The 27977-nt window shown below is 45.1% G+C and overlaps 1 protein-coding gene across 3 annotated transcripts in view; it reads left to right on the forward strand.

Annotated features, from left to right (window-relative positions):
- The window catches only part of DCLK1 (doublecortin like kinase 1), a 1453755-nt gene that overhangs the window by 590540 nt on the left and 835238 nt on the right, over positions 1-27977 (forward strand). For all 3 annotated transcript variants that reach the window (XM_069640761.1, XM_069640762.1, XM_069640764.1), the window contains exon 4: positions 667-766. In XM_069640761.1, the coding sequence (XP_069496862.1) occupies positions 667-766 (100 nt within the window). The remainder of the gene's footprint in view (positions 1-666; positions 767-27977) is intronic.

The following is a 27977-nucleotide window of genomic DNA, read 5'->3' on the forward strand; positions in this document are numbered from 1 at the left end:
AGGCTTCTGCACATTCTGGGCTGGGTCACAACTGCAGCCTCCTTGCTCCTCCCCACCTGTCACCATTTGGTGAGGTGATTCGATTCTTGTGGTGGTTCACTTGGGATTTTTCGCACAGGGCGAAAGTCTGGGGCTGGCACAAAACGAATCCTGCATGCATCAATGTATCAAAATATGGAAGGTGATCAAAGGTATGACATAAAGGGGCCCCAGAGACTCTGTTATGACCTGACAGCTTCCAAACATATCACCAAATGTGCAGGAACCGTGGATCTACGTTACCTAGGATCTGGATGTAAGTCTCAAGTAGTCCAATTTGTTGGGCCGTGCCTCTCTTTTTCTCCTTTTTGAGGTTCTCCTTTTTTATGTCTTCGGTTCCTCTACTTCTTCATTGTATGAATCATTTGATAAGGATGTAAAAAAAGGTTGCTTTTGCTAGTCTATATAAAATATTTTTGCATTTATTGATATATATGACACTTTGGGCCAAACAATACGATCAATTAAAACGTACATAAAATCGTATATCATAAAATCGTATATGCCCCGTTCAATATGTTGCAGGTGTACAATTTCTAAATCAAGGACTAGGCGATTTGTTTGGAAATTGGCGATTTTTAAAGCACCAAGGTTCTTGTCCTGACAGCGCTCTGCTTTCGGTCACAGGTGCAGTGCCTTCAGGATTTCTTTGGGGATGAGGACATCTTTGTTGCATGTGGACCGGAGAAGTTCCGCTACCAGGACGATTTCTTGTTGGATGAGAGTGGTAAGTCATCTCGAATCAATGCATTATGTCAAAGTCTGAGTCACAGGTTTCAGAAGAACATTTGTTTGGGTGGGCAGAGGTGGTGTCAAGCAATGTGATGCACCTTTGGATGTATGAAAAGCATGATACCTCCTTATGCCATTTCTTCTGTCTTTAAGGCTGATGGACTCATGAAAAATTAAATAGGATCAATTATGAAAAACTTGCAAAGAATTTTATTTTTTTATTTATTTATTTGCATTTTTTTAAAGCACTCACACAGCCCGGGGGCATCGAGGCACTGTTACAGGAATATGTCTTAGTTGCATATGTATAACGCGCTTATTAACCAGAGGTTTCAAAGTGCGGACCAGGGATCAAACCTGTGTTGCTTCGTGTCGTCTAATGAATGAAAAGTCAGTTGTGTCAGCCCATAGACCTCTCAGTATGCTTTTATTTCTTTCACTTAACAGAAATGTGGTCATCTAATTATCATGTCTGCTGGTTACATCAACATTACTTGTAGTGGTTTGACATAATTCTTCAAGTTTTCCTCAGTTTGAAAAAAATACTGGTGGATGATATGAAGATCAGACCTCCACTTTGCAAGCTCTTTAAGCCACGCATGTCAAACTGCATGTTTAGCATGATTCCGTCGTTTCCTTCCTTACTATGAATGTGCCTTGTGGTGTCTCTGTAACGCTGTTAGCCTGAAGGTCATTGTTGGTGTAGTCACTTTAGCAGCAGACCCATCAGTGTTTCCTAGGTTTTGCAGGTGTGCATATTAACAATTTTTAGAGCATCTTGAATGAAGGTGCGGGGGTGGGAATCATAATTTTACGAAGCAATGTCCAATTAACGAAACAAGAGTCGGTTGTCTATCAGTGCAAAATGACATTTGTTCCCTTACATGTGTGCTTTTGCAATACAGTCATGGCACTGTACTAACAGCAATGCGTTGGCTTTGTTCATTGGCAGCCGTGTGAGTTTGGCTATGATGGAACCATGGAGAAAGTTAATTAGCAGAGAGCCTAAAAGATAGAGGGAATGAGTCAGAAAGAGCTCTTCCAATATACTGTGCTTTAGTGTGACATTCAGACATATAGCGCCTATTTAACCCCAGAAACAGCCGCCTCATCGCCGCATCTCGACACTGAGTTGACCCCAACTTATCTCTGATAGATGGCCTATTCAGCGGCCTGAGACAGTGTTTATGATCTTGCCTGTGATGTCTCCTTGTCCTTCAGCAGGGGTTGAAGCACCTACACCTACATGCATGTTCAAAGTGCATGCAGGTACACCATTATCAGGCACATAAGTGTTGAGGAGCATAGCACAGTCAGAGCAATGATTGCCAAATGTTTTAAACCCTTGATTTGGGGGCTTAGGCCAGGAGAGCCATCAGTCTGGATGTCTCTCACAGTGCCTCTGGTGATGCGAGGGGGATAATCAAACCTAATTCCCCTCCTCCCTAACCCGCTGACTGATGAGGCTTGTAGATGCCGGCAGCAGCCATCAGAGATGCAGGGGCATTGCTGGGTGACGTTACTGAGCTTGTTGGCCCCGGGAAGCTGTGATCCACCACAGTGGTGGAGAGGGGATCGAGTGCCCAAGATGGCGGTCAGCATCTGAAGCCACATTGAAAGAGCAGTCCTCCTGGCGCTGGCCCAACGCTGGGTGTGAAGCACGGGCTCCGCGTGCCTTTGTGTACTGATTAGCACCAGAGCCGCAGTAGCTGCTCCTCGGAAGGCAATCGTGCTGCTACAAGCACGGCCCGCCCGCAGTTGTGTGCCCTATCTAGGAGGAGCAGAGGTCCTTTGAAGACTCTCTGGGGGCTGACTTGGAGCCCCAGAGGACACCCGCAGCAGGCTGGTCGTGAGGGGCGCGTGTGCGATGGTGCCCTGGACTCCAGGAGCATACATGACCGGTCAAACACCCCTGTGGGCTGAATGACGCCAAGGTTCCTCCTGTTAAGAGGCTTGAGTTTGTGAATTCTTTTTTATGTGAAGTTGCAGAAGCTGGCTTCTGTCCGGCTGGTCATCACAGCATATTTGTTAGGGAGAATTCTCTGTTTAGGCTGAATTTCCTAACCTAGTGAGTCCCCCAGCAGCTTTGCTGGATTTCTGGAGTTTTTTTTTTCTCCTGCCAAGAGTGAGTCTCTTTTCCTCACACTCTTGGACATGATTTGAGGGGTTCCTTTGACTGTTAATGTGTTTTATGGGCTATGGGGTCTTTTACTCCATAGGGTCTCATGTGTTTTTACTATGTGTGTTACACAGCACCCTCAGTGCAGTGACACAGGGGTGTCATAGTGACACCCCACCATAGACTCCATACCCTGGGACTGACTACAGTCTCCCAGGGCATGTAAAGTCACCATTGGCTTTACTAGTCCCAAATTATGAACAGAAACCAGTACAAACCATCATATTGTGGACGTACTGGTCGGGGCAATTCGATTGCCCCGGGGTCTGTTATTCGAGGGGGCACGTCTACATCCCCCCTGATTGAGTTTTGGCTGGTGGCAGTGGTACTACTTTTTATATTCGACTGCGAATATATCTCTATGGGATTTTCCCATTGTTTGAGGCTACCAACTTTAATTATTTAATTCTCATAGCCTCGAAAATACCGCCGGTTTATTTATTTAATATTAATTCGCCGGTTGGTATTTTTTGCCAGGACTCGATTCTAAAATGGCGTTTGTGTTCTCCTCTGTGACTCCAACCCAAGTCGAGCCCTTTGTTCCACTTTTTGGCGGGCTTCTCCACAGAAGCCTCCAAAAGTGGTGCCACTCTGTCTGGATACCACAGGGGGTGAGGGAGGGGGTTTAGGCACCCTGGACTGAGTTACCTTGGTGACTCAAGTCGCACTCTTGTGTGATTGGCCCAAGTGGTGAGCCGGCCGGGTCACCACTTAGCATGTTTGATTGACAGCTAGGCTGAGTGAATGGGGGTGTGCTGCATAAAAGCAGGGCTTTTGGGACTGGAACTTTAGAAGTCGCCACAGGACCTGAAAATCCGACAAGGGAGAAGCTGAGCCGACCTGCTACGACGACACCACTGGTGGAGCCCTGCAGAACCGACTCACCACTTCCCAATGACAGAGATCTCCCGGCTGGAGAGTCTTCTTACCCTGACTGGTGGGCACAACCAGTTTACCTTCTTTTTCTTGCATCCCAGGACGTCTTGTGGTCGACTTGCCCGTGCCAAGCACCCCGGCAACTGGATAGCCACTTACCACTGGACGGCGAATAAAAGGACCGCTCCTTTTAACTGAGAACTCCTTGGCTGGTTTCTTCCCTGGCAGTGCAACTGACTCCTGTCTTCCTCCCCGACAAGATCCTCTCTTCCCCCGGACGAAGCACCGACTTGCACCCGCTGCCAGGAACAACTGCCCCCGCTGGAGTATTCTCACCACTTTAAGGTACCGTGTCCGCCAGGCCTCCCTTTCTAAAGATTGCTACAAGGTAATAATAATCCCTTAACCTTCTGGACTGGGCTGGCCACCTTGACCATCTAACTGGTCCCTTTCTTTTTGGTCCAACTCTTTCTGAACTGATTGCGAGACTTTTGGGCACTTTCAACCGTGTGACCTTGGACACATTTCGACCGGAGCCTCTTAAAGTGGGTCCAGCCTGGTTAACTTTGACTTTACGGTTTTAACCTGCCTTCTTCTCCTACTGTGTTCTTCCGAAAGTGTTGGGATCTGTTTCTATCTTTGCTCTGCCTTTCTCTCCCTTTTAAACCGATTGATTAGAGTACATCTTCGTTAAGCGCTCGCCGCTGTCTGAAAATAAGTGTTGCCTTACTTAAGACTTGTCTAATTAATCGTTGAAGGGAGTGTATATCTTTTAGTGACCGTGTTTTTGAACTGCTTGATATTAGTGCTAGTGTGTTTTTTAATAAATAATGATATCTCTTTTACACCAAGCTCTGGTCAGTGTTTGCTTGTTCTACTGTGTTCTTTTGACCTATTGTGAATACTCTATATACTGCCTAACTCTTCTTGAGGGAAGTCTGACTGCTCAGCCACAGCTACCAAGTGAATCTGTGTGGTACAGACTGCTACCAAGTGGGTTTACTGCCAAACACCTGTAGTCTTACATCTTTTGCAGTGGTCCCAGAGGGAACTGCACAGGTTTCTGCCTAACACTGGTGTACAGCGGTGGGGTTTGTATTGAGTATACACTTTAGTGTGCTTTTTGAATACTTTAGGACAACTAACCACAAAGTTTAGCACTAAAAAGCTGATTTTCAAACTATGTCTGCTATGGTGAGTTATACCCTAGAATCATTGTGTGCCAAAACCGCTGATTGCTTAAAAGTATTGTATAGACATAAGAATCTCTCTGAGAAGGGCAAGAAAATGGAACTTGTAGAAAGATTGTTAGAAAATCAAAGTTTGGGTGGTACAGAGGAATCTACCCCCCCCAGCAAATGTAGAAAACAGTAATGGTATTGATCTGGATCAAAGTCTTGATAATGAGTCAGAAGAGGAAAGTGAACCTAATGAAGTTAGCCACTCTGAACCTCTGTCTGCCTTACCTACTGTACCTACTGGGCCTATACCAGGTCCTACATGTAACCCTGCTTGTTTTGAACTTGAAAAAATTAAGCTTGAATTAGAGTACAAACGTTTTATTGCTCAATCTGAGCGAAACCAAGAGCTAGAGTTCAGAAGAATGAATGCCCAGGCTGAGCAGAAGCAAGCTGAGTTAAGACTCAGAGAAATAGAGCTTAATCATGAACTAGAAATGAAAAAGTTCTCTCTGGAAAATTCTTCTCTCTCCTCTGGTTCCTCTAGGAGTTCCAGTCCCAAAAGACCCCGGATGCCTAAGGAATTAGTGGGTATGTATGAGCCTAAGTTGGATGTGTTGGATTGGTTAAAAATGTTTGAGTATAATCATGGGCTCCAGGACATCACAGGGAATGAGCTACTCCCCTGGTTGTTCTCTAGGCTCCCCCCTGTTGCAACTGATGTGGTAATGGAGTTGGGAGAGGTGAATAAGAAGGATTATGAATGTGTGAAACTAGCTTTAATAGCTAGATTTGGGAAAACCCCTTCCCAGTACCTTAAGAGGTTTAGGACCCTCAAAAAGCATGAAGGTACCCCTTGGGCTACCTGGGTGAGTGAAAGTTTGAAAAACTTAGAGGGATGGATTAAGGGTTACAGGGTTAACACTTATGAAGGAATGAAGAATCTTGTAATGTTGGAGTCAATTTATGATGCCTGCTCTCCTGAGCTCAGACAGCACTTGGCTGATTCAAAGGAATTGGATTCCAGGAAGTTAGCTAAGGCTGCTGACTTGTGGGTTGCCAACAGGCCACTCACAAGGATTCTGGGGCTACCCAGAAAAAGGATGAGGGAAAACAGCCAAAAGAGGACTCCAAAGAGAATTCTAATAATTCCAATTCCAAAGAGGGCCCCAAACAAAACCAAAAGAGTAAGCCACAAGGGAAACCAAATCAGGCTAGTGTACCTTCTGGTGCCAAACCAGAAGGAGGTCAGAACAAGCCACCATTCCAGAAAGCATTTGGTAAATGCTTTGTGGCTCTACTGACCATGTGAAAGGAGATCCCACATGTAAGGGTAAACCTTCAGGGGTCCAGCTTGTCTCCTTAGCCTTCGCTCCAGAGGAGGAAGTACAAATGGCAAGTGGAAACTTTCTATTGCTGGCTGATGAACCCATTGGAGTCTCAGCCAGTGTTTCTTTAGTGTCTCTGGGTTTGTGGGAACAACAGAACTTAGATGTCTATAATTCTATCCCAGATAATACTAAAGAGTATTATAAGGACAGTGTCCAGGTGAATGGTCAGGAGACTCCTGCCATTAGGGACACTGGGGCCAGCATAACTGTGGTGGACAAATCGTTTTTTCAGGCTGAGGATGTTGCTAAGGCACCCAAACACCTCACCAAGTTAGCTGGAGGGCCTGTGCAGATGATTCCCCAATTACCAGTTCTCATCCAGTGTAATGACATGACTGTGAAGATACCTGTCAGCATACAAAGTGAGGTGCCAGGAAGGGTTCTGTTGGGTAATGACTTGAAAACTCTTGGAGTAGTGTCACATACCCCCAGACCTCCTAGTAAAAGGTTACAGGAGCTCACCAGACCTGCACGGGAGAGAAGCATGAGAGGTGCTCCCAAGAGATGATGAAGAAAGAGATCACTCCTGCTCCACTGGAGATGTCAGCCGCTGTCTCTAAGAAACTAGAAGAAAAAGGGAAACCTAAAACTTCTAAAAATAACCCCACAGCCAGCACTCCAGTGCAGCCAACAAGGACTTCCCCTAGGTTGTCCAAAGTTACACCAGTAACTCCCCCTCCAGCTGAGGCTGAGAGGGAGGTACAACCCTGTGTGGTTGAACTAGACTCTGAGGAAGAGCTAGTGGAAGGCCAGGAACTCATTGGAGATCTGGATCCTGTTGACCATCCTGAGCTGCAGTCTTTACTGGCAGAAGGTGGACCCAACAGGGCAGACTTCAGTAAGGGACAGAGAGAATGTCCAACTCTGGAAGGTCTTCGTCACCAGGCAGATGCTCAGGCTGAAGGGCAAGAGCCTGGGAAATATAGGTTACACTGGGAAGATGGCCTCTTCTACAGTGAACCAACGGAGTCTGCACCTGGGGACAACAAACGACTTGTAGTACCCCAAGAGAACAGACCACAGTTCTTGCAGTTAGCCCATGAGATTCCTTTAGCTGGTCACTTGAGTTTCAAGATGACTAAGGAAAGGCTCTCACTCTACTGTATTGGCAAAAGATGGGGGCTGAAGTAGATAAGTACTGCAGGAGCTGCCACACCTGCCACACTTCTGGTAAGGTTGGCTCCAAGAATGTGGCACCTTTAGTGCCTCTCCCTGTAGCGGGAGTCCCATTTGAGAGAGTAGGGATTGACATTGTTGGTCCCCTTGATCCTCCAACCTCCTCAAGCAACACGTTTATACTTGTTGTAGTAGACCATGCTAATAGGTACCCTGAGGCAATTCCTATGAGGACTGTTACAGCCCCGGCTGTGGCTAAGGCCCTCCTTGGTATTTTTACCAGGGTTGGGTTTCCTAAGGAAGTAATCTCTGACAGGGGGTCGAATTTTATGTCCCACTACATGAAAGCCATGTGGAAAACCTGCGGAGTTACTTACAAGTTCTCAACCGCATACCACCCTCAGACAAATGGGCTGGTTGAAAGGTTCAACAGAACCATGAAGAGCATGATAGGTGCTTTAGAGGACCCCCTTAAAAGAAAGTGGGATCTTCTACTGCCATGCCTTCTCTTTGCTTATAGAGAAGTCCCTCAGGAGGGAGTAGGTTATTCTCCCTTTGAACTTCTTTATGGTCATCCGGTCAGAGGTCCATTGGCCCTGATCAAGGAGGGGTTGGAGAGTGCTCCTTCCCCCAAGCCAGTCAGAGTGACTGACTATGTGATAGGTCTCCGAAGGAGAATGTCGCAAATGATGGCAGAAGCAAGTGATAACTTGAAAGCTGGACAAGCATTGGTCAAGCACTGGCATGACCAATTACTCAGGACCAGCTAGTTCTCATTATGATTCCAGCAAGGCAGAGGGCCTTGCAGGACAAATGGATGGGACCCTTCAAGGTTGTGGGTAAACTTGGAGAGGTCAACTATCTGGTGGACCTGGGCAATCCCAAGGAGGCTCCAACAGTCTTCCACTCCAACAGACTAAAAGCGTATGTCTCCAGACCTGATGTAGGAGCTTTGCTTCTAGCATCATCAGAGGAAGAAGAAGAGAGTGAAGCTCTTCCTGATCTCCTCAGAGGCTTACCTTTAGACGAAAAGATTGAAGGAGTAAATCTCTCTTCAAATCTGACACCTGAGCAACAGGAAGAGTGCACATCTTTGTTAAATCAGTTTGCCTCTCTGTTCTCACTTTCACCAGGCTTGACCCATTGGGGACAGCATGACATACTCACTGGTGACTGTCTGCCAGTCAAAAGCGAGGATATCGAATGTCAGAGAATGTAAGAACCCACATCAAAGGTGAGGTCAGCAAGATGCTTGATCTCGGGGTAATAGAGCCCTCTACTAGTCCATGGTCTAGCTCAGTTGTGTTAGTACCAAAGGCAGGATCTAAAGAACTTAGATTCTGTGTGGATTACAGAGCTCTTAATGCAGTCACTAAGACTGATGCCCACCCTTTGCCAAGGACAGATGAGTTGGTGGATAGACTTGGTGCAGCCAAGTTCCTCAGCACATTTGACTTGACGCCAGGCTATTGGCAAATAGCCCTGACAAGCCATGCCAATGAGAAAACTGCATTTTCTACCCCAGTTGGCTTATACCAGTTTAAGGTTATGCCTTTTGGATTGAAAAATGCACCTGCTACATTTCAAAGGATGGTAAACCTGGTTCTGAATGGGTTGGAGGACTTCTGCATGGCATACGTGGATGACATAGCAGTGTTCAGCAATTCCTGGGAAGAACATGTGGACCACCTGAGATATTTTTTGCAGGCTCTTGGAAAGGCCAATCTGACCATAAAGGCAAGTAAATGCCAGATTGGACAGAGTAAAGTGGTCTAACTTGGACATGAGGTAGGAGGTGGAGAAATGAGGCCTTTGCCCAGTAAGATTGAAGCTGTGCAAAATTGGACAACACCTACTTCTCAGACCCAGGCGAGAGCCTTCTGGATACTACAGGAATTTCATAGAGAACTATGGGTCCGTAGCTTCTCCACTGAATGTCATCTCCTCTCCTAAATTCCCTAAAAAGGTTAGGTGGAATGAGGAATGCAATCAGGCCTTTGAAACCCTGAAAAAGGCTCTTTGCCAAGCCCCAGTACTCAGAGCTCCTGACTACCACCAAACATTCATTGTGCAAACAGATGCTTCAAATGTAGGAATAGGTGCAGTCCTCAGTCAACTGGATGGGAAAGGTAGGGAGCACCCCATTTGCTTCATCAGTAGAAAACTGAAGGATCCTGAAACAAGGTGGGCAACCATTGAACTAGAGTGTTTTGCTATTGTGTGGACTCTGAAGAAGTTTAGGCCATACTTGTATGGTTCTACTTTTGTCATTCAGACTGACCACCAACCCTTGAGATGGTTAATGCAAATGAAAGAGGAAAACCCAAAACTATTGAGATGGTCAATCTGCCTGCAAGGGTTTGATTTCACCATTGAGCACAGGTCAGAGTGTCACCACCAAAATGCTGATGGTCTCCCTAGGATGTATTTTATCGACTAGAGGTATGAGATTCATCCAGGAGTGGATTAAATCCTCCTGTCCCTTAGTCGGGGGGGGGAGGGCGAGTGTTAGGGAGAATTCTCTGTTTAGGCTGAATTTCCTAACTTAGTGAGTCCCCCAACAACTTTGCTGGATTTCTGGAGTTTGTTTTTTTCTCCTGCCAAGAGTGAGTCTCTTTTCCTCAAACTCTTGGACATGATTTGAGGGGTTCCTTTGACTGTTAATGTGTTTTATGGGCTATGGGGTCTTTTACTCCATAGGGTCTCATCTGTTTTTACTATGTGTGTTACACGGCACTCTCAGTGCAGTGACACAGGGGTGTCATAGTGACACCCCACCATAGACTCCATACCCTGAGACTGACTACTGTCTCCCGGGGCATGTAAAGTCACCATTGGCTTTACTAGTCCCAAATTATGAACAGAAACCGGTACAAACCATCATATTGTGGACCTACTGGTCGGGGCAATTCGATTGCCCCGGGGTCTGTTATTCGAGGGGACACATCTCCGTCCCCCCTGATCGAGTTTTGGCTGGTGGCAGTGGATACTACTTTTTATATTCGACCGCGAATATATCTCTATGGGATTTTCCCATTGTTTGAGGCTACCAACTTTAATTATTTAATTCTCATAGCCTCGAACATACCGCCGGTTTATTTATTTAATATTAATTTGCCGGTTGGTATTTTTTGCCAGGACTCGATTTTAAAATGGCATTTGTGCTCTCTTCTGTGACTCCAACCCAAGTCGAGCCCTTTGTTCACTTTTTGGCGGGCTTCTCCACAGAAGCCTCCAAAAGTGGTTCCACTCTGTCTGGATACCACAGGGGTTGTGGGAGGGGGTTTAGGCACCCTGGACGGAGTTACCTTGGTGACTCAAGTCGCACTCTTTTGTGATTGGCCCAAGTGGTGAGCCGGCCGGCTCACCACTTAGCATGTTTGATTGACAGCTAGGCTGAGTGAATGGGGGTGTGCTGCATAAAAGCAGGGCTTTTGGGACTGGAACTTTAGAAGTCGCCACAGGACCTGAAAATCCAACGAGGGAGAAGCTGATCCGACCTGCTACGACGACAGCACCGGTGGAGCCCTGCGGAACCGACTCATCACTTCCCAATGACAGAGATCTCCCGGCTGGAGAGTCTTCTTCCCCTGACTGGTGGGCACAACCAGTTTACCTTCTTTTTCTCGCATCCCAGGACGTCTTGTGGTCGACTTGCCCGTGCCAAGCACCCCGGCAACCGGATAGCCACTTACCACTGGACGGCGAATAAAAGGACCGCTCCTTTTAACTGAGAACTCCGTGGCTGGTTTCTTCCCTGGCAGTGCAACGGACTCCTGTCTTCCTCCCCGACGAGATCCTCTCTTCCCCCGGACGAAGCACCGACTTGCACGCGCTGCCAGGAACAACTGCCCCCGCTGGAGTATTCTCACCACTTTAAGGTACCGTGTCCGCCAGGCCTCCCTTTCTAAAGATTGCTACAAGGTAATAATAATCCCTTAACCTTCTGGACTGGGCTGGCCACCTTGACCATCTAACTGGTCCCTTTCTTTTTGGTCCAACTCTTTCTGAACTGATTGCAAGACTTTTGGGCACTTTCAACCGTGTGACCTTGGACACATTTCGACCGGAGCCTCTTAAAGTGGGTCCGGCCTGGTTAACTTTGACTTTACGGTTTTAACCTGCCTTCTTCTCCTACTGTGTTCTTCCGAAAGTGTTGGGATCTGTTTCTATCTTTGCTCTGCCTTTCTCTCCCTTTTAAACCGATTGATTAGAGTACCATCTTCGTTAAGCGCTCACCGGTGTCTGAAAATAAGTGTTGCCTTACTTAAGACTTGTCTAATTATTCGTTGAAGGGAGTGTATATCTTTTAGTGACCGTGTTTTTGAACTGCTTGATATTAGTGCCAGTGTGTTTTATTAGATGTGGTTTTTAATAAATAATTATATCTCTTTTACACCAAGCTCTGGTCAGTGTTTGCTTGTTCTACTGTGTTCTTTTGACCTATTGTGAATACTCTGTATACTGCCTAACTCTTCTTGAGGGAAGTCTGACTGCTCAGCCACAGCTACCAAGTGAATCTGTGTGGTACAGACTGCTACCAAGTGGGTTTACTGCCAAACACCTGTAGTCTTAAATCTTTTGCAGTGGTCCCAGAGGGAACTGCACAGGTATCAGCCTAACAATATTCCAGAATCGTAGCAACTATTTTTTATTTAGAATTAGACGATAGCCTCATTTGGCTTCCAATAATATTTATTTGCCAATGATACTCAAATCCTGTCCTATTCCTTCATTTCCCCCAAACTGTCATCTCACATTACTAGCTGCCCATCTGCTGTTGCTCCCAGCCTCTCCATGCCCACTGAGCCAATGTCATTAGACCTTTCTCCAGAGCAATTATTCCTTCCCAACATCTGCTGTCACACCAGTGTCGCACTGGCTGCACTATGTCACTTCATTGACGGACCACTGGAGGCTCTGGAAGGAGTCCACTGTAGACTTTGTTTCTTTCCACTGGGGGAGCAATGTTTCATTATTTAAGTTTGCATTCAATTACTTTTCAATAATTGACAACATTTGTATTGATTTTACTGAATCTAATGTATTCTTTTTTTAGAATCCTGTCCTGAGATAGGCCTTAATTTGCGAGGCGTGTGCAAGACAATTATGTGACTAAATATGATCGAAACATTACATTAAATTAGAACATAGAGATAGTTATTGAACTCCTCTCAACCAATCAGAATATTCAAGAGGCAGTCAATAACTAGTGGTATTGACCGTATTCCGAACATTCTGTCTTCAAAAGCAAACAGGGAACCAAAAAGGCAATTTCCAGACAAGTAAGATTACTTTCAATAAGACACTTCCTCTCTATGAGGAGTTTTTTTTTTTGCTGCAACATCCTATTGAACAAAGACAAAGCCTTGAAAAGGCTTTCACTTTCTTATAGTGAAAAAAATTACTTTTACATGACTCCTAATTCATGCTCATGTTAAAACAGCTCCACTATAACCAGGTTTGCAGTTTAAATACTTCACCCATGAACACAGCCTTATTTAAATGCTACAAAATAAAAACACATTTAATTTCCTATGTTTCTCTAGTTACTTTATTCACTATTAAAGTGGCGTTTTTACTTCACCACGAAAACTCACTTTCACAGGCCAATAGGTGCGATTGGCGGTGGGGACATTTTTGATATGAGTGCCTGGCCCAGGACAATTAACCTGATTCCGGAAGCTCATGTGGAATTATTATTCGATAGTAGCTGGTAAAATAGCTCAGAGGGTTGAGCGCTCACTTCTGTGATCTCTGTGTGATCTGCAGGTCACAGGTTTGAATCACGACAAGTCCAGCTCAGCCGTTCATTCTTCCAAGGTGGATAAATGATCATCATTTTGGGTTGTGTGAAAATGGTATGTTAATATGTTTTATGTAAAGCGCTTCGGTCAAAATCACTATATAAATAACACATTAGAATTTCATGTACAATCTACATTGAAATCAGAAGCAAAGGAATCTGAAAAGATGGGAGTTAATTATGTGTGGTACGGTATGTACTTCTTGAATGCATTCCATATGTCTGAGGACATCTGGTAGCAAGCGCTCAAAGATCTGAAATGAATAACAAATCTTTAGACATCTCATATTTATGTATTTGTCGGCAGACCTTAACACACAAAGAGCAGCTGTCTGTTGCTAAATCACACATTTAACCCCTTAAGTGCCAAGGACGAGTAAGGCACTGGAAAAATAAGGACAAAACAAACGCTAGGGCGCAGAACAATAATGGGACCAAGTAGCCTCCAAAAGGCAACCCAATTCTTGAAGTCATATCCGTGAGTGTGGCTGTGGCGTATAGGTGGGCTCTGCCTCAGGGCCAATTTGAAAGTATGTAACTCTGGACCTAAATAAATCCCTTAATAAAATCTATCCAAATCAGATGAATTCATCAGAAGAAAAGGTGAGTGGGGGGGATATTATTTTTCTAAATTACCTTGAGCGCTGTGTTGGTTCTCAGATTTATAAACTGCTGAACAAAGACAAGCACACTCATAGGAAGTGAAAGTTACAGGAGTAAATGATCCCACTCGGTCAGACTGATGGTCACCCGGGCTAGGTGGCCAGACATCCCCAAGCCACAGCACCCTAACTGCGCGACTGGACCAGCAGCTGTACTTGTTGCACACAAGCATCTAATACTATTGACTTGCAACAAGGAAGCCTAGGAATGGCATAGCAGTAACCTACGGACATGAGGTCATCCACCCACCATGAACATGACAAACATATGTTGATGGAGTAACACCTATTAGCCAGCAATTCAGACAGTCCTACGTGCTAAAAATCAATTTAAAACGGAATAAGGATGATTTCACAAAAATCGATGGATGTGTCCATCAAAGAGTCACTGGCTGGTTGTGTGGTTTATGATGCACCAGAGAACCTCTCCCATCAACAGTTTAAGGCACGCCTCACGCCACCTGCAGATATCGAGCAATTCCAGTATTGCAGGTTGCCACCAGGTTCAGCTTCAGGAGCACCTTTGCCCACCCGTTGCTTAGTACTGAATTGCCTGCCCCTTTTAAAGGGACTTGCACGGTAATCATGCTGCCACCAAAATGTTATTGAAGCACGTAGCGGGTTGGCCACACTTTAAACAGGGCATTGGCTCGCCAGCCAATCAGTGGGGATCTCACTTTGAGTGGAACACTTGACAGTGCAGTGCACATTCACAAATATACCATCAACCAAAGCATCAACAGTTTTCAGCTCATATAGATAACTCAAACTACACCAATGGGATTCTCCGCTACTGGCAAATGTGTTTTTTATGTTTTTTCACTGAACTCAGTGTATAGTGTTTTGTGTGGCCACAAGGGAAACTAAAGAAATCAAGAAAGATATTCTAATGAGACAGGCTGCTCCACCACTGCAATGATAATAATTTCCACACAGTTCCTTTAATCCCATGACACAAGTTCCATTTTCTTCAATACTTGTAATTTGCTAATCTTTTATTTTTATTTTTCTCTGAGAGATGACGGGCATATGAACTCAGGCCATGAAGTTGGACAATTGAGTCAGTCTTGAAAAGGGGCTTGTTGCCCGAAAACGCGTGTTGACGCGACTTTGATACTTAATAAAAATGCGAGTGAAAGACTCAATCGATAGGGCAACCAAAACAAAAATAATAAAACATTGTTGTAGTTGGTGAATTCTTTTAAGGAAGAATGTTAGTAAAGGCAGATACAATGAGCATAGTCCCGGGAGGATAGCTCAGCGGCAATGTGTTCGCCTTGGAAGCAAGACGACACAAAGCTACACAGGTTCAATCCACGGGTCCGCCCTTAGAAACCTCTGGGTATTTAAGCGCGTTATGAATACGTAACTAAGACAAAAAAAAACAATTACGCAACTAAAAAACAAACAATTCCTGTAACAGCGCCTCGATGCCCGTGGGCTGTTTGAACGCTTTAAAAATGCAAAATAAATAGTCTAACTTCTCCTATTTCATATAGGGTAAACAACCTTTCAAGGTTCCTTTGTGTACAATTTCAGTATCCAAGAAGTAGGACCAGGCTTGAAATTGACCAAGGCAACTAGTCAGTCACAAATCCCTGTTTCCTAGATGGAGAACAGACTAGGAGTCTCACAGTGCCTTGCACTCAACTGCTGACAGAAACTGCCCTTCATCAAGAAACGACGCTTGCCTAGATACAGGGTCCTTAAAATAACTCCCTCTCTTGCACTGAAGCCACGCGCTTATCAACTATTCATCACAAAGCTTCTATCAGTGGAAGACATCTGCCTCATAGCATAAAGCCTCGCACACCACCGACGGTTTGTCGACTGAGCGTTTATATATATAATATTCTGAGGATGGCTGCACTTACTCAGGAGAGCTGCGGTTGCCATGGTGCTTTCGGCATGTAGGTTTTAGGTCATCTAGCTGAGATGTGAATTGAGCAGGCATGTGGCTCGTGGTCTGTAATCACCACCTCGGCCCCCAGCCACTTCCAAGGAAACACTTAGAAAAGGCCAGGCACACACAGCTGCTTTGTTTTGTCTACATGACAATGTCAGTGACACAGGCAATGGTGCCGGCACAGTTTGCTGCTGCTACGGAGCGGGAGAGAAATGAGAGGGAAGAATTTGTTTTGATCATTTTAGATGTGTGTTTGTTTCTGTTCTAATACAATTCTGAAATGCATTTCCTGGGCATTAAACACAATATTGTAAAGGTTGAATTGACACAAATGTATGATTTGTGGGTTGCAATGCCAGCTACAGGCTGTACCTTGTCACTGGCGTTGCAGCACACAAATGATACATGTTTGCCCATTCAACCTTTATATCATCTTTCTGTTAGAATGATTCAGTAAACATCCTGATCTGATCCCTGCACATGCAGCCAGTTGATAAACACAATCCTAAAAGTGCACAAGCTTTGCGAAAGAGAGTGGAACCAACTCTGGTTCACACTCCCTATGATGTCTTCTCCTGTGGCTGGACCAGTTGACATACTGAGTGCATCTTTCATATTAGAGAGCCTTCACAGAGAGAAGCAATAAATAGGGTTGGCTTAACATAGATCTAGGCAGAAAATGTCAAAGTCGGTAGGATTTCCTGATCCTTGAAATCCAGGATGACATGGCCAGGCTGGTGGACGCACGGGGAGTCGGTGCCTTGATTTTATGAGATCCATCATCGGCGTTCAACACCGTGGACCATCTTACCCTGCTGTCCCACCTGGCCCAGATCGGAAGATTTGGTCAAGTGTTAGTCTGGTTTTCTTCCTTCCTGGCTGACAGGTCGCAATCTCTTTCTCTTTCTCCTTTCTCATCTGGGTCCTGCCACCTTAGCTGTCGGTGCCGGAGGGCTGTGCTCTGTCCCCAATTCTCTTCCATATTTACATCTGGTCATTAGTGTGTCTCATCCGCTCCTTCGGCGTCAGGTGCTATTACTGTGCTGATGACACTCAGATTCTGATCTGTTTAGATCTGGAACAGGCTGAGGTGTCATCGTGCCTTCATCAGTGGCTGACGGTCATGGAAGAGTGGATGGGCCATAACTGTCTGAAGTTTAATGGAGACAAACTGAGGTGTTGGTGGTGGGTTCCCCCCTGACCCCTCACTTTGGATGTCTTCTTTTTGGCCTTCTTCTCTTGGTTCTATTCCTGTTCCTACGGCCAAGGTGAAAAATCTAGGGGTGATCATGTCAGCCACGCTTTCCATGGTATCGGCAGTATGGTAGACTGGGTTTTACCATTTGAACATTTAAAAAAAGGTTCTCCACATGATACCGGCACCACTGCGTCCGCCAGTTGTGGCGGCTATGTTGTTCAGCAGGTTAGACTACTGCAACTCTCTCTATCTGGCACAGCCTAAGGGCTTGGTCCAATGACTCCAACGCCTCCAAAATTTTGCAGCACGTGTGCCAACTGGGTCACCCTATCGGGCCCACATTTCCCCAGTTCTACGCTCTCTGCACTGGCTCCCGGTGTATCAGCGTATTGCATTTAAGGCACTCTGCATTGTCCATCGGGCTCTGCATGATCAGGGGGCAGAATATATTCGCTCCAAGTTTGTCTGCTATCTTCCTAAACGCTCTCTGCATTCAGCGTCAGCGAGTTTGCTATGTTTTCCCTCCTTCTGTCACACCCGTATTGGTGGACACGGTTTTTCTATTGCGGTGGCTCAGTTGTGGAATGATCTCTCGCCGGCAATGGAAAAACTGCCTAGCCATCTGGCTTTCAGGAAACCCTAAAAACGCATCTATTTTGGTAACCGCTGGTGATGTCCTGTGGCTTTTCTGTCTCTACCTCTCCAGCGCCATGATGCCCTCAGGCGACCATGCGCTACATAAGTTTGCATAACATAACATAACCTAACATTGAAAGGAAAGATCAGGCGTGGGATAACTCCAATGCTCTTTTGGTGGGAAAAGAGGTCTTTTGCAGAATTTACTCATGCACCCTGAACGGTTACATGTCTTTCCATCGAAATACGTGTTAGTGAATGCACATATCTTGAGTATTTTATAACGAAATCCTTTATAGTGAATGCATTTTTTTGGGGGGGTCCCCCCAAACCCCTGTTTATCACCCCTAAAATCCCAACCCAAATGTTTCCTGAAAAAATGTAACCCTTTACCCCACCCCAAAATACATTCTCTATAAAGGTTTTCGTTATAAAATACTGGAGATATGAGCATTCACTATAACGGTTGGTCAAATCGTGAAGTTCTCAGTGTTCAGTTTTGGTAACTGCATAGCTGTATGAGAGCTGAGTCTCTTGCCCTTGTAATTCCATCAAGCTGCAGGTTGCGGCAGTGACGTCCACGTCGTGAGTGAGTCGAGGAAGCGTGGTGTACTTCACACTGGAGCACGTTGCGCCAGAGCTGTTGGAAGCTACGCTGAGCAGTGCATGAGAGTGATTCGGCCCTAACAGATAGGAAAGTCATCTCAGGAGTGGGCAGTGTCTTCTGTGAATAATAGCTGGTCTCCTGTCACTCTCTTTCTTGCCATCACTGCCATTGCCAACAGTTTCATCAGGGAATCATGGCATTGAGGTACAGGTGGCTGTGAGAGGAGGTGGCTTACTGTGGATTGCCACCAGAGCTAGGCTGACGGTTTGAATAGGTGGTGCAATATGCGGTTTGTGGAGCCAACTCACTCCCCCCCTTTTTCCTTCAACCGTCCTTCAATAGTCGATCCATCCTACACCAATCCACTTGCAATCTTCTATTCAATCCACTCATTGTGCGCAGTGGAATCTGGTACTGGGCTGAAGGCCACTCTGAACTGAGCAGAGCAGAGGGAAGATAACCTAGCGTGGCATCTTTCTGCTTCATTTTGAACTTCCGGATGTAATTGTATTTTCCGCTGTTATATGTTGTTGATCCTTTGGTGCACGTTTGACTAGCCAAAAAGGCTGCAAGAAGGAAACGCATGCACGCTGTTGTTTAGAACATCATGTATTGGCTAAGTCTGGTGTCTGGCATGCTCCGAGGCATGTAAGTTGTAAAAGCCTTGTTTCTGTTTTACGCTTTTGCCACTACACAACGTTTGTGCATGACTGTGGTCCACTGAGACTTGGGGCCTTCTAATTTGAAAGTTCATCATCCTTGCCTATGCACTTGTACTTCTTTTTACCTGATTTTTTGTTTTCTTGTATGAGTCCTTGGCTACATGGATGCTAATCAAGCACCCTGCACTTTATATTGCTGTAAAACTCTTAACAGCACAGACTTTGGAGCTTGTATTTTGGGACGGCATTCCTCCATCTAAATATGTTATGTTATGTTGACTTATTCCACACACTGTTACCATTAGCATGGTCTACAGGCGCTCACGTGGTTCTGAAAGAAAGTGGGTTGGGTAGGTTAGTGAAGGAACTGGGAGAAGAATAGAGGTTGTGCTTTTCCGTTGGTGCTGGTAGAACCAGGAGAAACTGGCGTCTGTGTGAGTCGGATTTCAAGGTGTGTTTGGATTGTGCACTCTGGGGTTATTGTGTCTGGAAGGGCAGCGTCCAGTGACTGGGATGTTTGTTTGCAGCAGTTAGTTCTTGTGGTGGATGTGTGGGTTGCGTGTTTGTGTGAGATGAGACTGGTCTGTTAGATCGTGTGATTTATGTGTGGGGTATGCTGGAGAGGAGCCGGGATGGTCAGTGGTGCAAACAGTGTGTTTGTTTTATTGTTGGTTCCAGAATCCGTACTGTCATTGCATTATCTCGGGTCCCCATTAATACTGCTGGCAGCGCCCGCTTTATGCTAATCACTGTGTGTTGAATAGTCAGGTTTTCAGTTGTTTTCTAAAGGTGAGGTGGTCTTCTGTCATTCTTATATGCTTTGGGTTTGAGTTCTTCAGTTTGTTGTGTCCTGAGGCTATAGTAAGCGTGCCTTCTCTTACAGGTTCTAGCAGCATCTGAAAAGGTGTTTTCTACTAAAATGTGGACTTTTATTAACATAACTATTCCCAATGGGCACAGAGGCGCTCCACAGCTATAACAACTATTTACAACGCAGAGCAAATTACAAGTAAAAAAAGTAAAACAATTACCTTTTCAACTGACGGACAAATAAATAAAGTGAGTCAAAAGTGAATTAAGGATAACCAAGGTTAAATAAATGAGTTTTAATTCATGTTGTTACAGCTGGAAAAATAGAAGGCACTTGCCGAGAACCCAGAAACTACCTCTGGAAGCGCACATTAGAAGGTTAATATCCCTCAGCATTGTGTCTAATTTACAAAAGAAGAGGAACCTTTAGTGCAAGCTGGCTGTGAATTAGTGAAGATCAGAGTTCATCGTGTAGATGGGAACATTGTATTGATAAAGCTTCAAAGGGACCTGGGGGGCAGGCCTGTGAAAATGACTGATGAGGGCATGGATACATTACAACTCTCATTTATTTATAAAGGCTTCTCTGTGGAAAAATGAGTAGAAATCACTCTGGTGAAATTGATTACTCAATACATTACTCAATACGTTCCTGTAGTAAATAAACTGATCTTGAATACTAAGGAGTGTAAAACAATACATCATTTAGATTTTGACTTGAAAGGACCACAGCAACGAAAGGCCTATATTATTACTAATAAGATGATAAACGTGGAAGCAGAAATCCAGCAGCTGCTGGGTAGAATTTGTTGTAATTTCTTAATCACAGATTAAGCTGATCCAGTTGATAACTTATGCTCAAGAATAATGGGGAAAAGGCAATGGGCCTCATTCTGAGATTGGATGTAGTCATGGCGCTTTTTGCACCATGACTGCCTTCAATAACGGTACCGGCACCGGTCTCGTTCAATGGGGACTTACCGTGTAGTCCGACCTTTGCGGGACCGGTAAATCCCCATTGAAAAAACCATTCCCCATTCCCATTTGAGACCCCATAGGGCTCAATGGGAATGGGGAAGTAGCTAATAACGGTACCGCAATTTGCGGTACCATTATTGGCTTTGATTTCCCTTAGTGGGTCCCGTCCATAACGCCTGGTCAGACCAGGCGTTAAAGGAGGGACTCGCTAAGGGAACTCGTAGTAGGGCGGTTAGGGATTACTGGCAACAGTCTCCTTACCGGTGCCCGGTATCTCTTACCGCTCTACTCGTAATAAGGCCCATTGTCTTTAAAAGAGAAGCTGCAGGCATTGTGCCATGGACATTCAAAGGTCCACTACCAGCTTTCTGTTCTCAATCTAGTCGTTTGGATTGTGGCATATTCGGGTAAAGTGAGAACAAGGTGGGTGCTTTGGAGAACGCCCTCGGGCTCGCTCAGGAATACTATAAACAATATAGGAGTCGACCCCCACTCCTATTGTCACATTGGGCATCATTACGAGGTAGGAGGTAGCCATGGTGCTATTAGCACCATGGCTACCCCCTTACCGCATTCCGGGTCCGTGTTCTCGAAATAGGGACTTACCAGGTCATTCCAACCTGGGAGGACCCGGTAAGTCCCCATTCCGAGAACCATTCCCCATTCTCATTCGAGCCCCCATAGGGCACAATGGGAATGGGGATGGAGCTAATAACGGGCCCACTAATAGCGGGCCCGTTATTAGCTCCCTGGTCCCTTAGCAGATCCCTCTAAGGGCGCCTGGTGAAACCAGGCCCCCATACCGGGACCCGCTAAGGGACCTCGGAATAGAGCGGTAAGGGTTTACCGGCACCAGTCTCCTTACCGGTGCCCGTTAACCCTTACCGGCCACCTCATAATGAGGCCCTACGATTCTAAAAGTATTGGTGAAAAAAAGGAAAGACCACTTTTTCTGATCCCTTTGATGAGATTTCAGTTGCTTGGTTTTATTAAGAGGTGGCAGCACCAAAAAGTCTTCGGTCCCATGTAAATTATTTTAATAACAACAGAAGGCATTGGTTATATGTCAGAAATGCAAATTCACAATTTTTGCAACTTCCTGAAAATTGAGCACAGTCCTATAACTTGGGGGTCGGGTCATTGCCTACTTGTAATGCCTGCACCTCTGGGGTTATTGCTTAAATGTCAGGGTACAGGACATTGTGGGTAAGATAGTCTTGTGCAAGTAACATGAGTCACTCTGCTTTGGATTTCTTATGAGGTATATATTCCAGAAATGTATTATTTTGAGTTCTTAGCCACAGGGAGCAAATGCATCTATGCCCCCATTTGGAAATGGATATGCAATTGTTTCCCGGACTCTGATTATTTTGTGATTATCGGTCCTTTGCCATACTCTGTTGGGTTTCTTAGGTCACAGTGATATGGTAGGCAACAGTGGTATTTGCTCGGCTTTGGGATAACGTGAACAGTAATGTCTTGCTGGGCACTCTGCTTGGAATTTGGCCAAGGCCTAGAACCAAATCTGCTTATTTCTGGGTTTTAGCTAGAAACATGGTGATTGCTAGTTTCTGCTTACATGTCCGTTTGGAATATCCTCAATTTTTCAGCACCCATTGCAATGCCGGAATATCATGCTGCTTCACCATTTGGAATGTGTGGATTTCTTTTGGGCCATGCCTAAGATGCGTCATGCAGTATCTACTTATGCTTGGAGACAGGGAACAAAGTGTGTGCTTGTGGAACATACCCTCTACATATGAGGACAAGCCTTAAGGATTGTCAAAACTTCGTCCCCTGCCTCCTCAACCTTCATCATATATATACAGGTTCTACAACCCTCTGCTATCCAGATGTTTAGGACTGTGATTCCCATGACACCATACCACTTACTGTGGTTACGAGGGATCTACAGTCCAAAACATCTGGATAGCTAAATGTTGCAGACACATGATACATACATGAAACCTCTGATGGACCTTTACTGAGATTATCATGTGTGCTCTCCTTGCAGTTCTGATGATGCAGGGCCTTACTTCCACGCCTCCAGACAGTGGAACCAGCTTTCCTCTCTTGCCTAAAAGGGGGTACAACTGTCTTAAAGAACGTTGAAATAAGGCTGCCATTTTAGTTTGCTGTCTAAAACTTGTTTTGGATCAAATGAAGCTCTGTTATCTTCCATCTTACAATTTTTAGCTTCTGTTATGAAAAATAACATATCTAAAAATATGCTAATCTTTCTAGGCACTTACTGTGGCTTGATAAACCAGTAGAAGCTGTGGTGAAATCATCTTGCCAACAATATTTCTTATATTCCCACATCCCCCCTTTCATTCCTAAACAAGCCATATAATCCAAGGAGGAAATTTGGCTGGGTTGCCAGTTTATCTGACCGTGCACTTAGAGAAGGTTGAAATTGTTTTCAGTCCCTTCGTTCTTGGTATGATCAAGTGTCCATTGGACTGCTGCGTAGAAGTCTCTACTGGCTTATCCTGCTTATACATATTCTTGAAGCGCTGTATGCCTGGTAGTCAAATGTTCAAGGGGCACGCTCCACCTCACTGTCTTGCTGATCCGATCCACCAGTGTTATCCTGCTAGGTCACAGTGTTCTACTGGCACACTCTGGGAAATAAGAGTGAAAGAATTAATGCATAAATATAACAACCTAAAAACAACAATATTGAGTAGAAAACAAAGTCTATACCCATCTTTGACGGCACAGAGATGTTTTCAGCTGACTGTGTGGCCCTTTAATAAGCTCAGTGTACGTCTTGCCTTGCAGTTTACATATATTTGTTTAAGCTATTGCTTATATGTCAGAACTGTGCCAGCACTGCATAATTAGTACCCTAAGAATTTTGAAGTATTGTATTGTTTGTATTGATTATTTATTTATAGAGCGCACCTGGCCGTTAAGCAACTGGGCGCTTGCAGAAAATAAATCTTAGGTTACAGGTACCTAAATAAGTTACATTTCTAATGTTACAGGATCATATATCAAGCATTTCTTATGTTACAATGTCAGACGACTTACATGTGGGATATGTTACATATATCAAACATTTCTCATGTTACAATGTCGGCTGACGTACATGTGAGATATGTTACAGTTACATATGTTACAGTTACACGTATTTACAATAAATGTACAGCGTATTTGGTGCAGTTGGTGCATTTAGCAGCCGTTGGTGTTAAGCCAGAATTTGACGTTAGCTTTGAACACATGGAAGGAGGGGGTGGCTCTGAGTGTATCTGGGATGGAGTTCCAGAGATGAGCTGCTAGAACTGGGAAGCTGGACCCACCAGTTCTTTTCAGTTTAAAGTTGGGGATTTTGATGCTGTTTGAGAGGGCCTTTCTGATAGGTCGTTCAGAGGTGTGTTTTGTGAATTTTTCTGTAAGGTATGCAGGTGCTTTGTTGTTCAGGCAATTTTGTGTAATGTTCAGAGTTTTAAATTTGATACGGTCATTGATGGCCAACCAGTTGATGGCTCTCCTATGGACAGATATGTGTTGCCCTTTGCGAATTCCTAGGGCTGTTCTAAGGGCATTGTTCTGCAGGGTTTGGAGTTTGTTGATGTTATGTTTACTGGTGCCTAGGTACAGTGCATTACAGTAGTCTAATTTGGAGAGGATGAGGGCTCACGCTATGGTGGTACAGCTATCTGTGGATAGGTATGGTTTGCAGGCGTGGATACGTTTGCAGGTGTAACTGGTTGCTGAGGCTGTAGCATTTACTTGCTTGTCGAGGGTGAGAGCTGAGTCTAGGTAGAATCCTAAGGTTTTGACTTCCTTGGCTACCTTGATTTTGATGCCATCGATCATGATGGAATTGTACAGCTGGGGTAATTTATTCAGTTTATTGGTGGACCCGATGATTAAGAGCTCAGTCTTGTCGTCGTTAAGACATAGGACATGTGTGGCCATCCAGGTTTGGATGATTTGGTAAATTTTGTTTGAGTCTGGTATCCTTTTCATAGTCACCCTGGATTGGGATATGAATCTGGGTATCATCGGGGTAGTTGGTATATGAGACCGCTCGTTTGTCCAATATATCAAAGAGAGGCTTTGTAAAAATGTTGTGCAACGTGGGTGAAACACATGACCCTTGAGGGACTCCACAGGTGATGGGGACTGGATCCACTGCTGATGAAGGTGAGAAGACTCTTATGGTTCTTTGGTCTAGGAATGAGTTTATCCATGCCGTGGCTTTTGTAGAGAAGTTGGCTGCCGATTTGAGGTGATTACAGAGTACCTTGCGATCTACCAGATCGAAGGCAGCTGATAGGTCTAGGAGTAGGAGAATAGAGATGTCTCCTCTGTCTTTGCGCTCGTCTAGTTGGTTTTTAAGATCAAGGAGAGCCGTTTCGGTTCCATGTCTCGGTCTAAATCCTGATTGTCTTGTCCCTAGTAGATTGTTGATCTGCAGATAAGCTTGGATCTGAAGATATGCAGCTTTATCTAAGATTTTAAGGAGGAACAGGACAGTTGTTATGGGCCTGTAGTTCGTTGGGACATTGGGGTCCAGATTTACTTTTTTTAAGAGAGGTAATATCCAAGCATCTTTAAGGTTGGTTGGCACAGAGCATGATTTAAACGAAGAGTTAATAAATGATGTGACGAAGGGGGCTAGTTCATGTGCAGCCTCTTTAATAATTGGGGCTGGACAGGAGTCACCAAGGTATTGGGACGGTTTCAAGGACATGATGATGTTCTTGGTTTCCACATTAGAAATGGCTCTAAAGCTAAATTGGTTAGGGGGTTTAGTTTCGTTGGCTGCATGTTCCTGGAGGATGTTTTTTTGCGTGGAGAGGGCAATGTTGTGAAGGGCGGATTGTTTGGCTAATATTTTGTCTTGTAACATTGTGATTTTGTTGCATAGGGCTTTTTGAATGTTAGTGCACCAGGCTTTGTCTTTGGTACAGGAGTCTATGGGTGCAATTTGGGATTCTAATTCTATCAGAATGGAGAAGATGTCCCTGGTATTCGAGTTCGCTTTATTGATTCTGTCATTAAAGGTCTCTTTTTTCGCCTGAATGATTTGTTTTTTAAGCTGTTAGTAAGGGCAGTGAGAAGGCTTTTTTGTGGGGAGAAGGGTGTTTTCTCCAGCAGGCTTCTGCGTGCCGTTTCTCTTTGCGTAGGGATTTTAGCATAGGAGTGAACCAGGTGTTAAGATGGGCGGTGGGTTTAGATTTAGTGAGTTTCAGCAGCGCAATGGCGTCAATCGCCGAGTTGATGGTGTTATTGTACAGGTCGACTAGATCATTAGGGTTAGACATCTGGCTAGAGTGATTGGTGATAGGTTGGATCAGGGGGAGAAGATTCGCAAGTGTTATATTTTTTTTTACAGCGGATGAGGGCAGGAGGAGCATGAGGTTTAGTAGATTTGGGTTGAGGAAGGTCTGAAATGGTCAATGAAATCAGATAGTGATCTGTCCATATGCAAGGTTCAATTGCTGTTATTAGGGAAACGCAATTGATGTCTGCGACCCAATCCAGTGTGCGGCCTTTAGAGTGTGTAGGGCCGTTATTCCGAATAGTGAGACCTGCTTCCCCAATAGTGTTAGCTATGGTGGAAGCATTGGAGTCTTTTAGGTCCTTGTAGCCTAAGGTAAAATCGCCTAATAGGATGATTTGTGAGCCCGGTTTGGCATTAGTGTTTAAGAGGGTGGTTAAGTCTTCTTTGAAGGTGCCTAGTGGACCAGGGGGTCTGTAGATAAGGTGTACCGTGATAGTACGTGAGGCGGCGATTTCTAGTTTTAGGGATAGTAGTTCAGCTGACGGCATAGTGTGGCTGTCTATTTCTTTGATGGTGAGGTTGGCTCTACAGATAAGAGCTATACCTCCTCCTTTGGAAGTTTCCCTGTCTTTTCTGAAGATGGTAAAGTTTGGGGGTATGGCTATCATAAGCGCATGGCCAGCGGCTTTGTGTAGCCATGTTTCGGTTACTGCTAGGAAGTCGAGTTGGTTACAGGTGATGATGTCAGCAATTTCCGAGGCGTGGGCTATTAGAGATCTAGTGTTGATGAGACCTCCTTTGAGGTTTTGTGTTATTTCAGTGTTATTGCTAGTGTGGATCTTGTTGGGCAAAGTTTCAGAGGATTTGGTGCAAGGGGTTGGATTGCAGCTAGGTTTCCTTTTGTGCATGTTTCGCTTGGTGTGTTTGAGCTCCTTCTTAGTATGGCTAAGAGGTGGGTGTGCACTTGGAGGTTTAGGAAGTCTAGTGCCTAGTCTAAGGTTCCTTAGTCCGGTAGGACAAGCCTGATTCAGTTGGGTCTGGGTAAAGGGTATAGGCTGTTTGGGGAGCCTAGTGCCTAGTCTAGAGTTCCTTAGTCTAGTAGGACAAGCCTGATTCAGTTGGGTCTGGGTCAAGGGAGCAGGCTGTTTGGGTAGTCTAGTGCCTAGTCTAGAGTTCCTTAGTCCGGTAGGACACGCCTGACTCAGTTGGGTCTGGGTCACAGGAGCAGGCTGTTTGGGTGGTAACTGTGTGTACATCTCTCTAGTTGGTTCCCTTACTGTAGGCAGATTGTGGTGAAGGGCTACCGTAAAGGCTACCGTAAAGGGCTACCGTAATTAGTCAACTTCAAAACCTTACACTCTTGTTGAGAAATGGCTGGATGACGGGAGGTTCACAGCTGGACTGGCAAGCAAGATTGCTTCTTGTGTGGTGTTTTTGCCGTAAATGTACACTGAACACCTCAGAGGACAACAATGGAGTCTGAGTGTGACCTTTTGGTCTTCATTTTCTACTGCTGGACACTTCACCAACTCCAAAAAATGAACTAAACCTCTAAGAGCAGTGCAATTATTGTTGCTACCTTTGGAGCCACAGGTGGCCCAATGCTTATCATTTGAGCAATAGGTGAACTTCCTACAACCACTCATGCCACATCCTCTGAGACCTTATTTGAAAAGTGGGGTATGCTCCTTCAGACAATATCTTGATTGGGTAACACAGCTGTCCAGTTGCCCAACGCTCTAGGTGGTAGGGCAACTCTTTAGCAATGCTGATCCCCAGTACCACCTGTTGACAGTGGGCTCATATAATGCTCTTAATGGAAGGGTGTGGCATTACCATCTGAGACAAACTCCCATGTCAACGTACAAATGATGGGTCTGGGTGACCTTTGGATGTGAGAGGCATCACCCATTACGTGATGTAGGCCCCAGTGGAGGTACTCAAAGGATCCCTCCAAAACTC

This window comes from Ambystoma mexicanum, chromosome 7q (genome assembly GCF_040938575.1).
Source record: "Ambystoma mexicanum isolate Mex_15411 chromosome 7q, UKY_AmexF1_1, whole genome shotgun sequence".
Classification (NCBI taxonomy): domain Eukaryota; kingdom Metazoa; phylum Chordata; class Amphibia; order Caudata; family Ambystomatidae; genus Ambystoma; species Ambystoma mexicanum.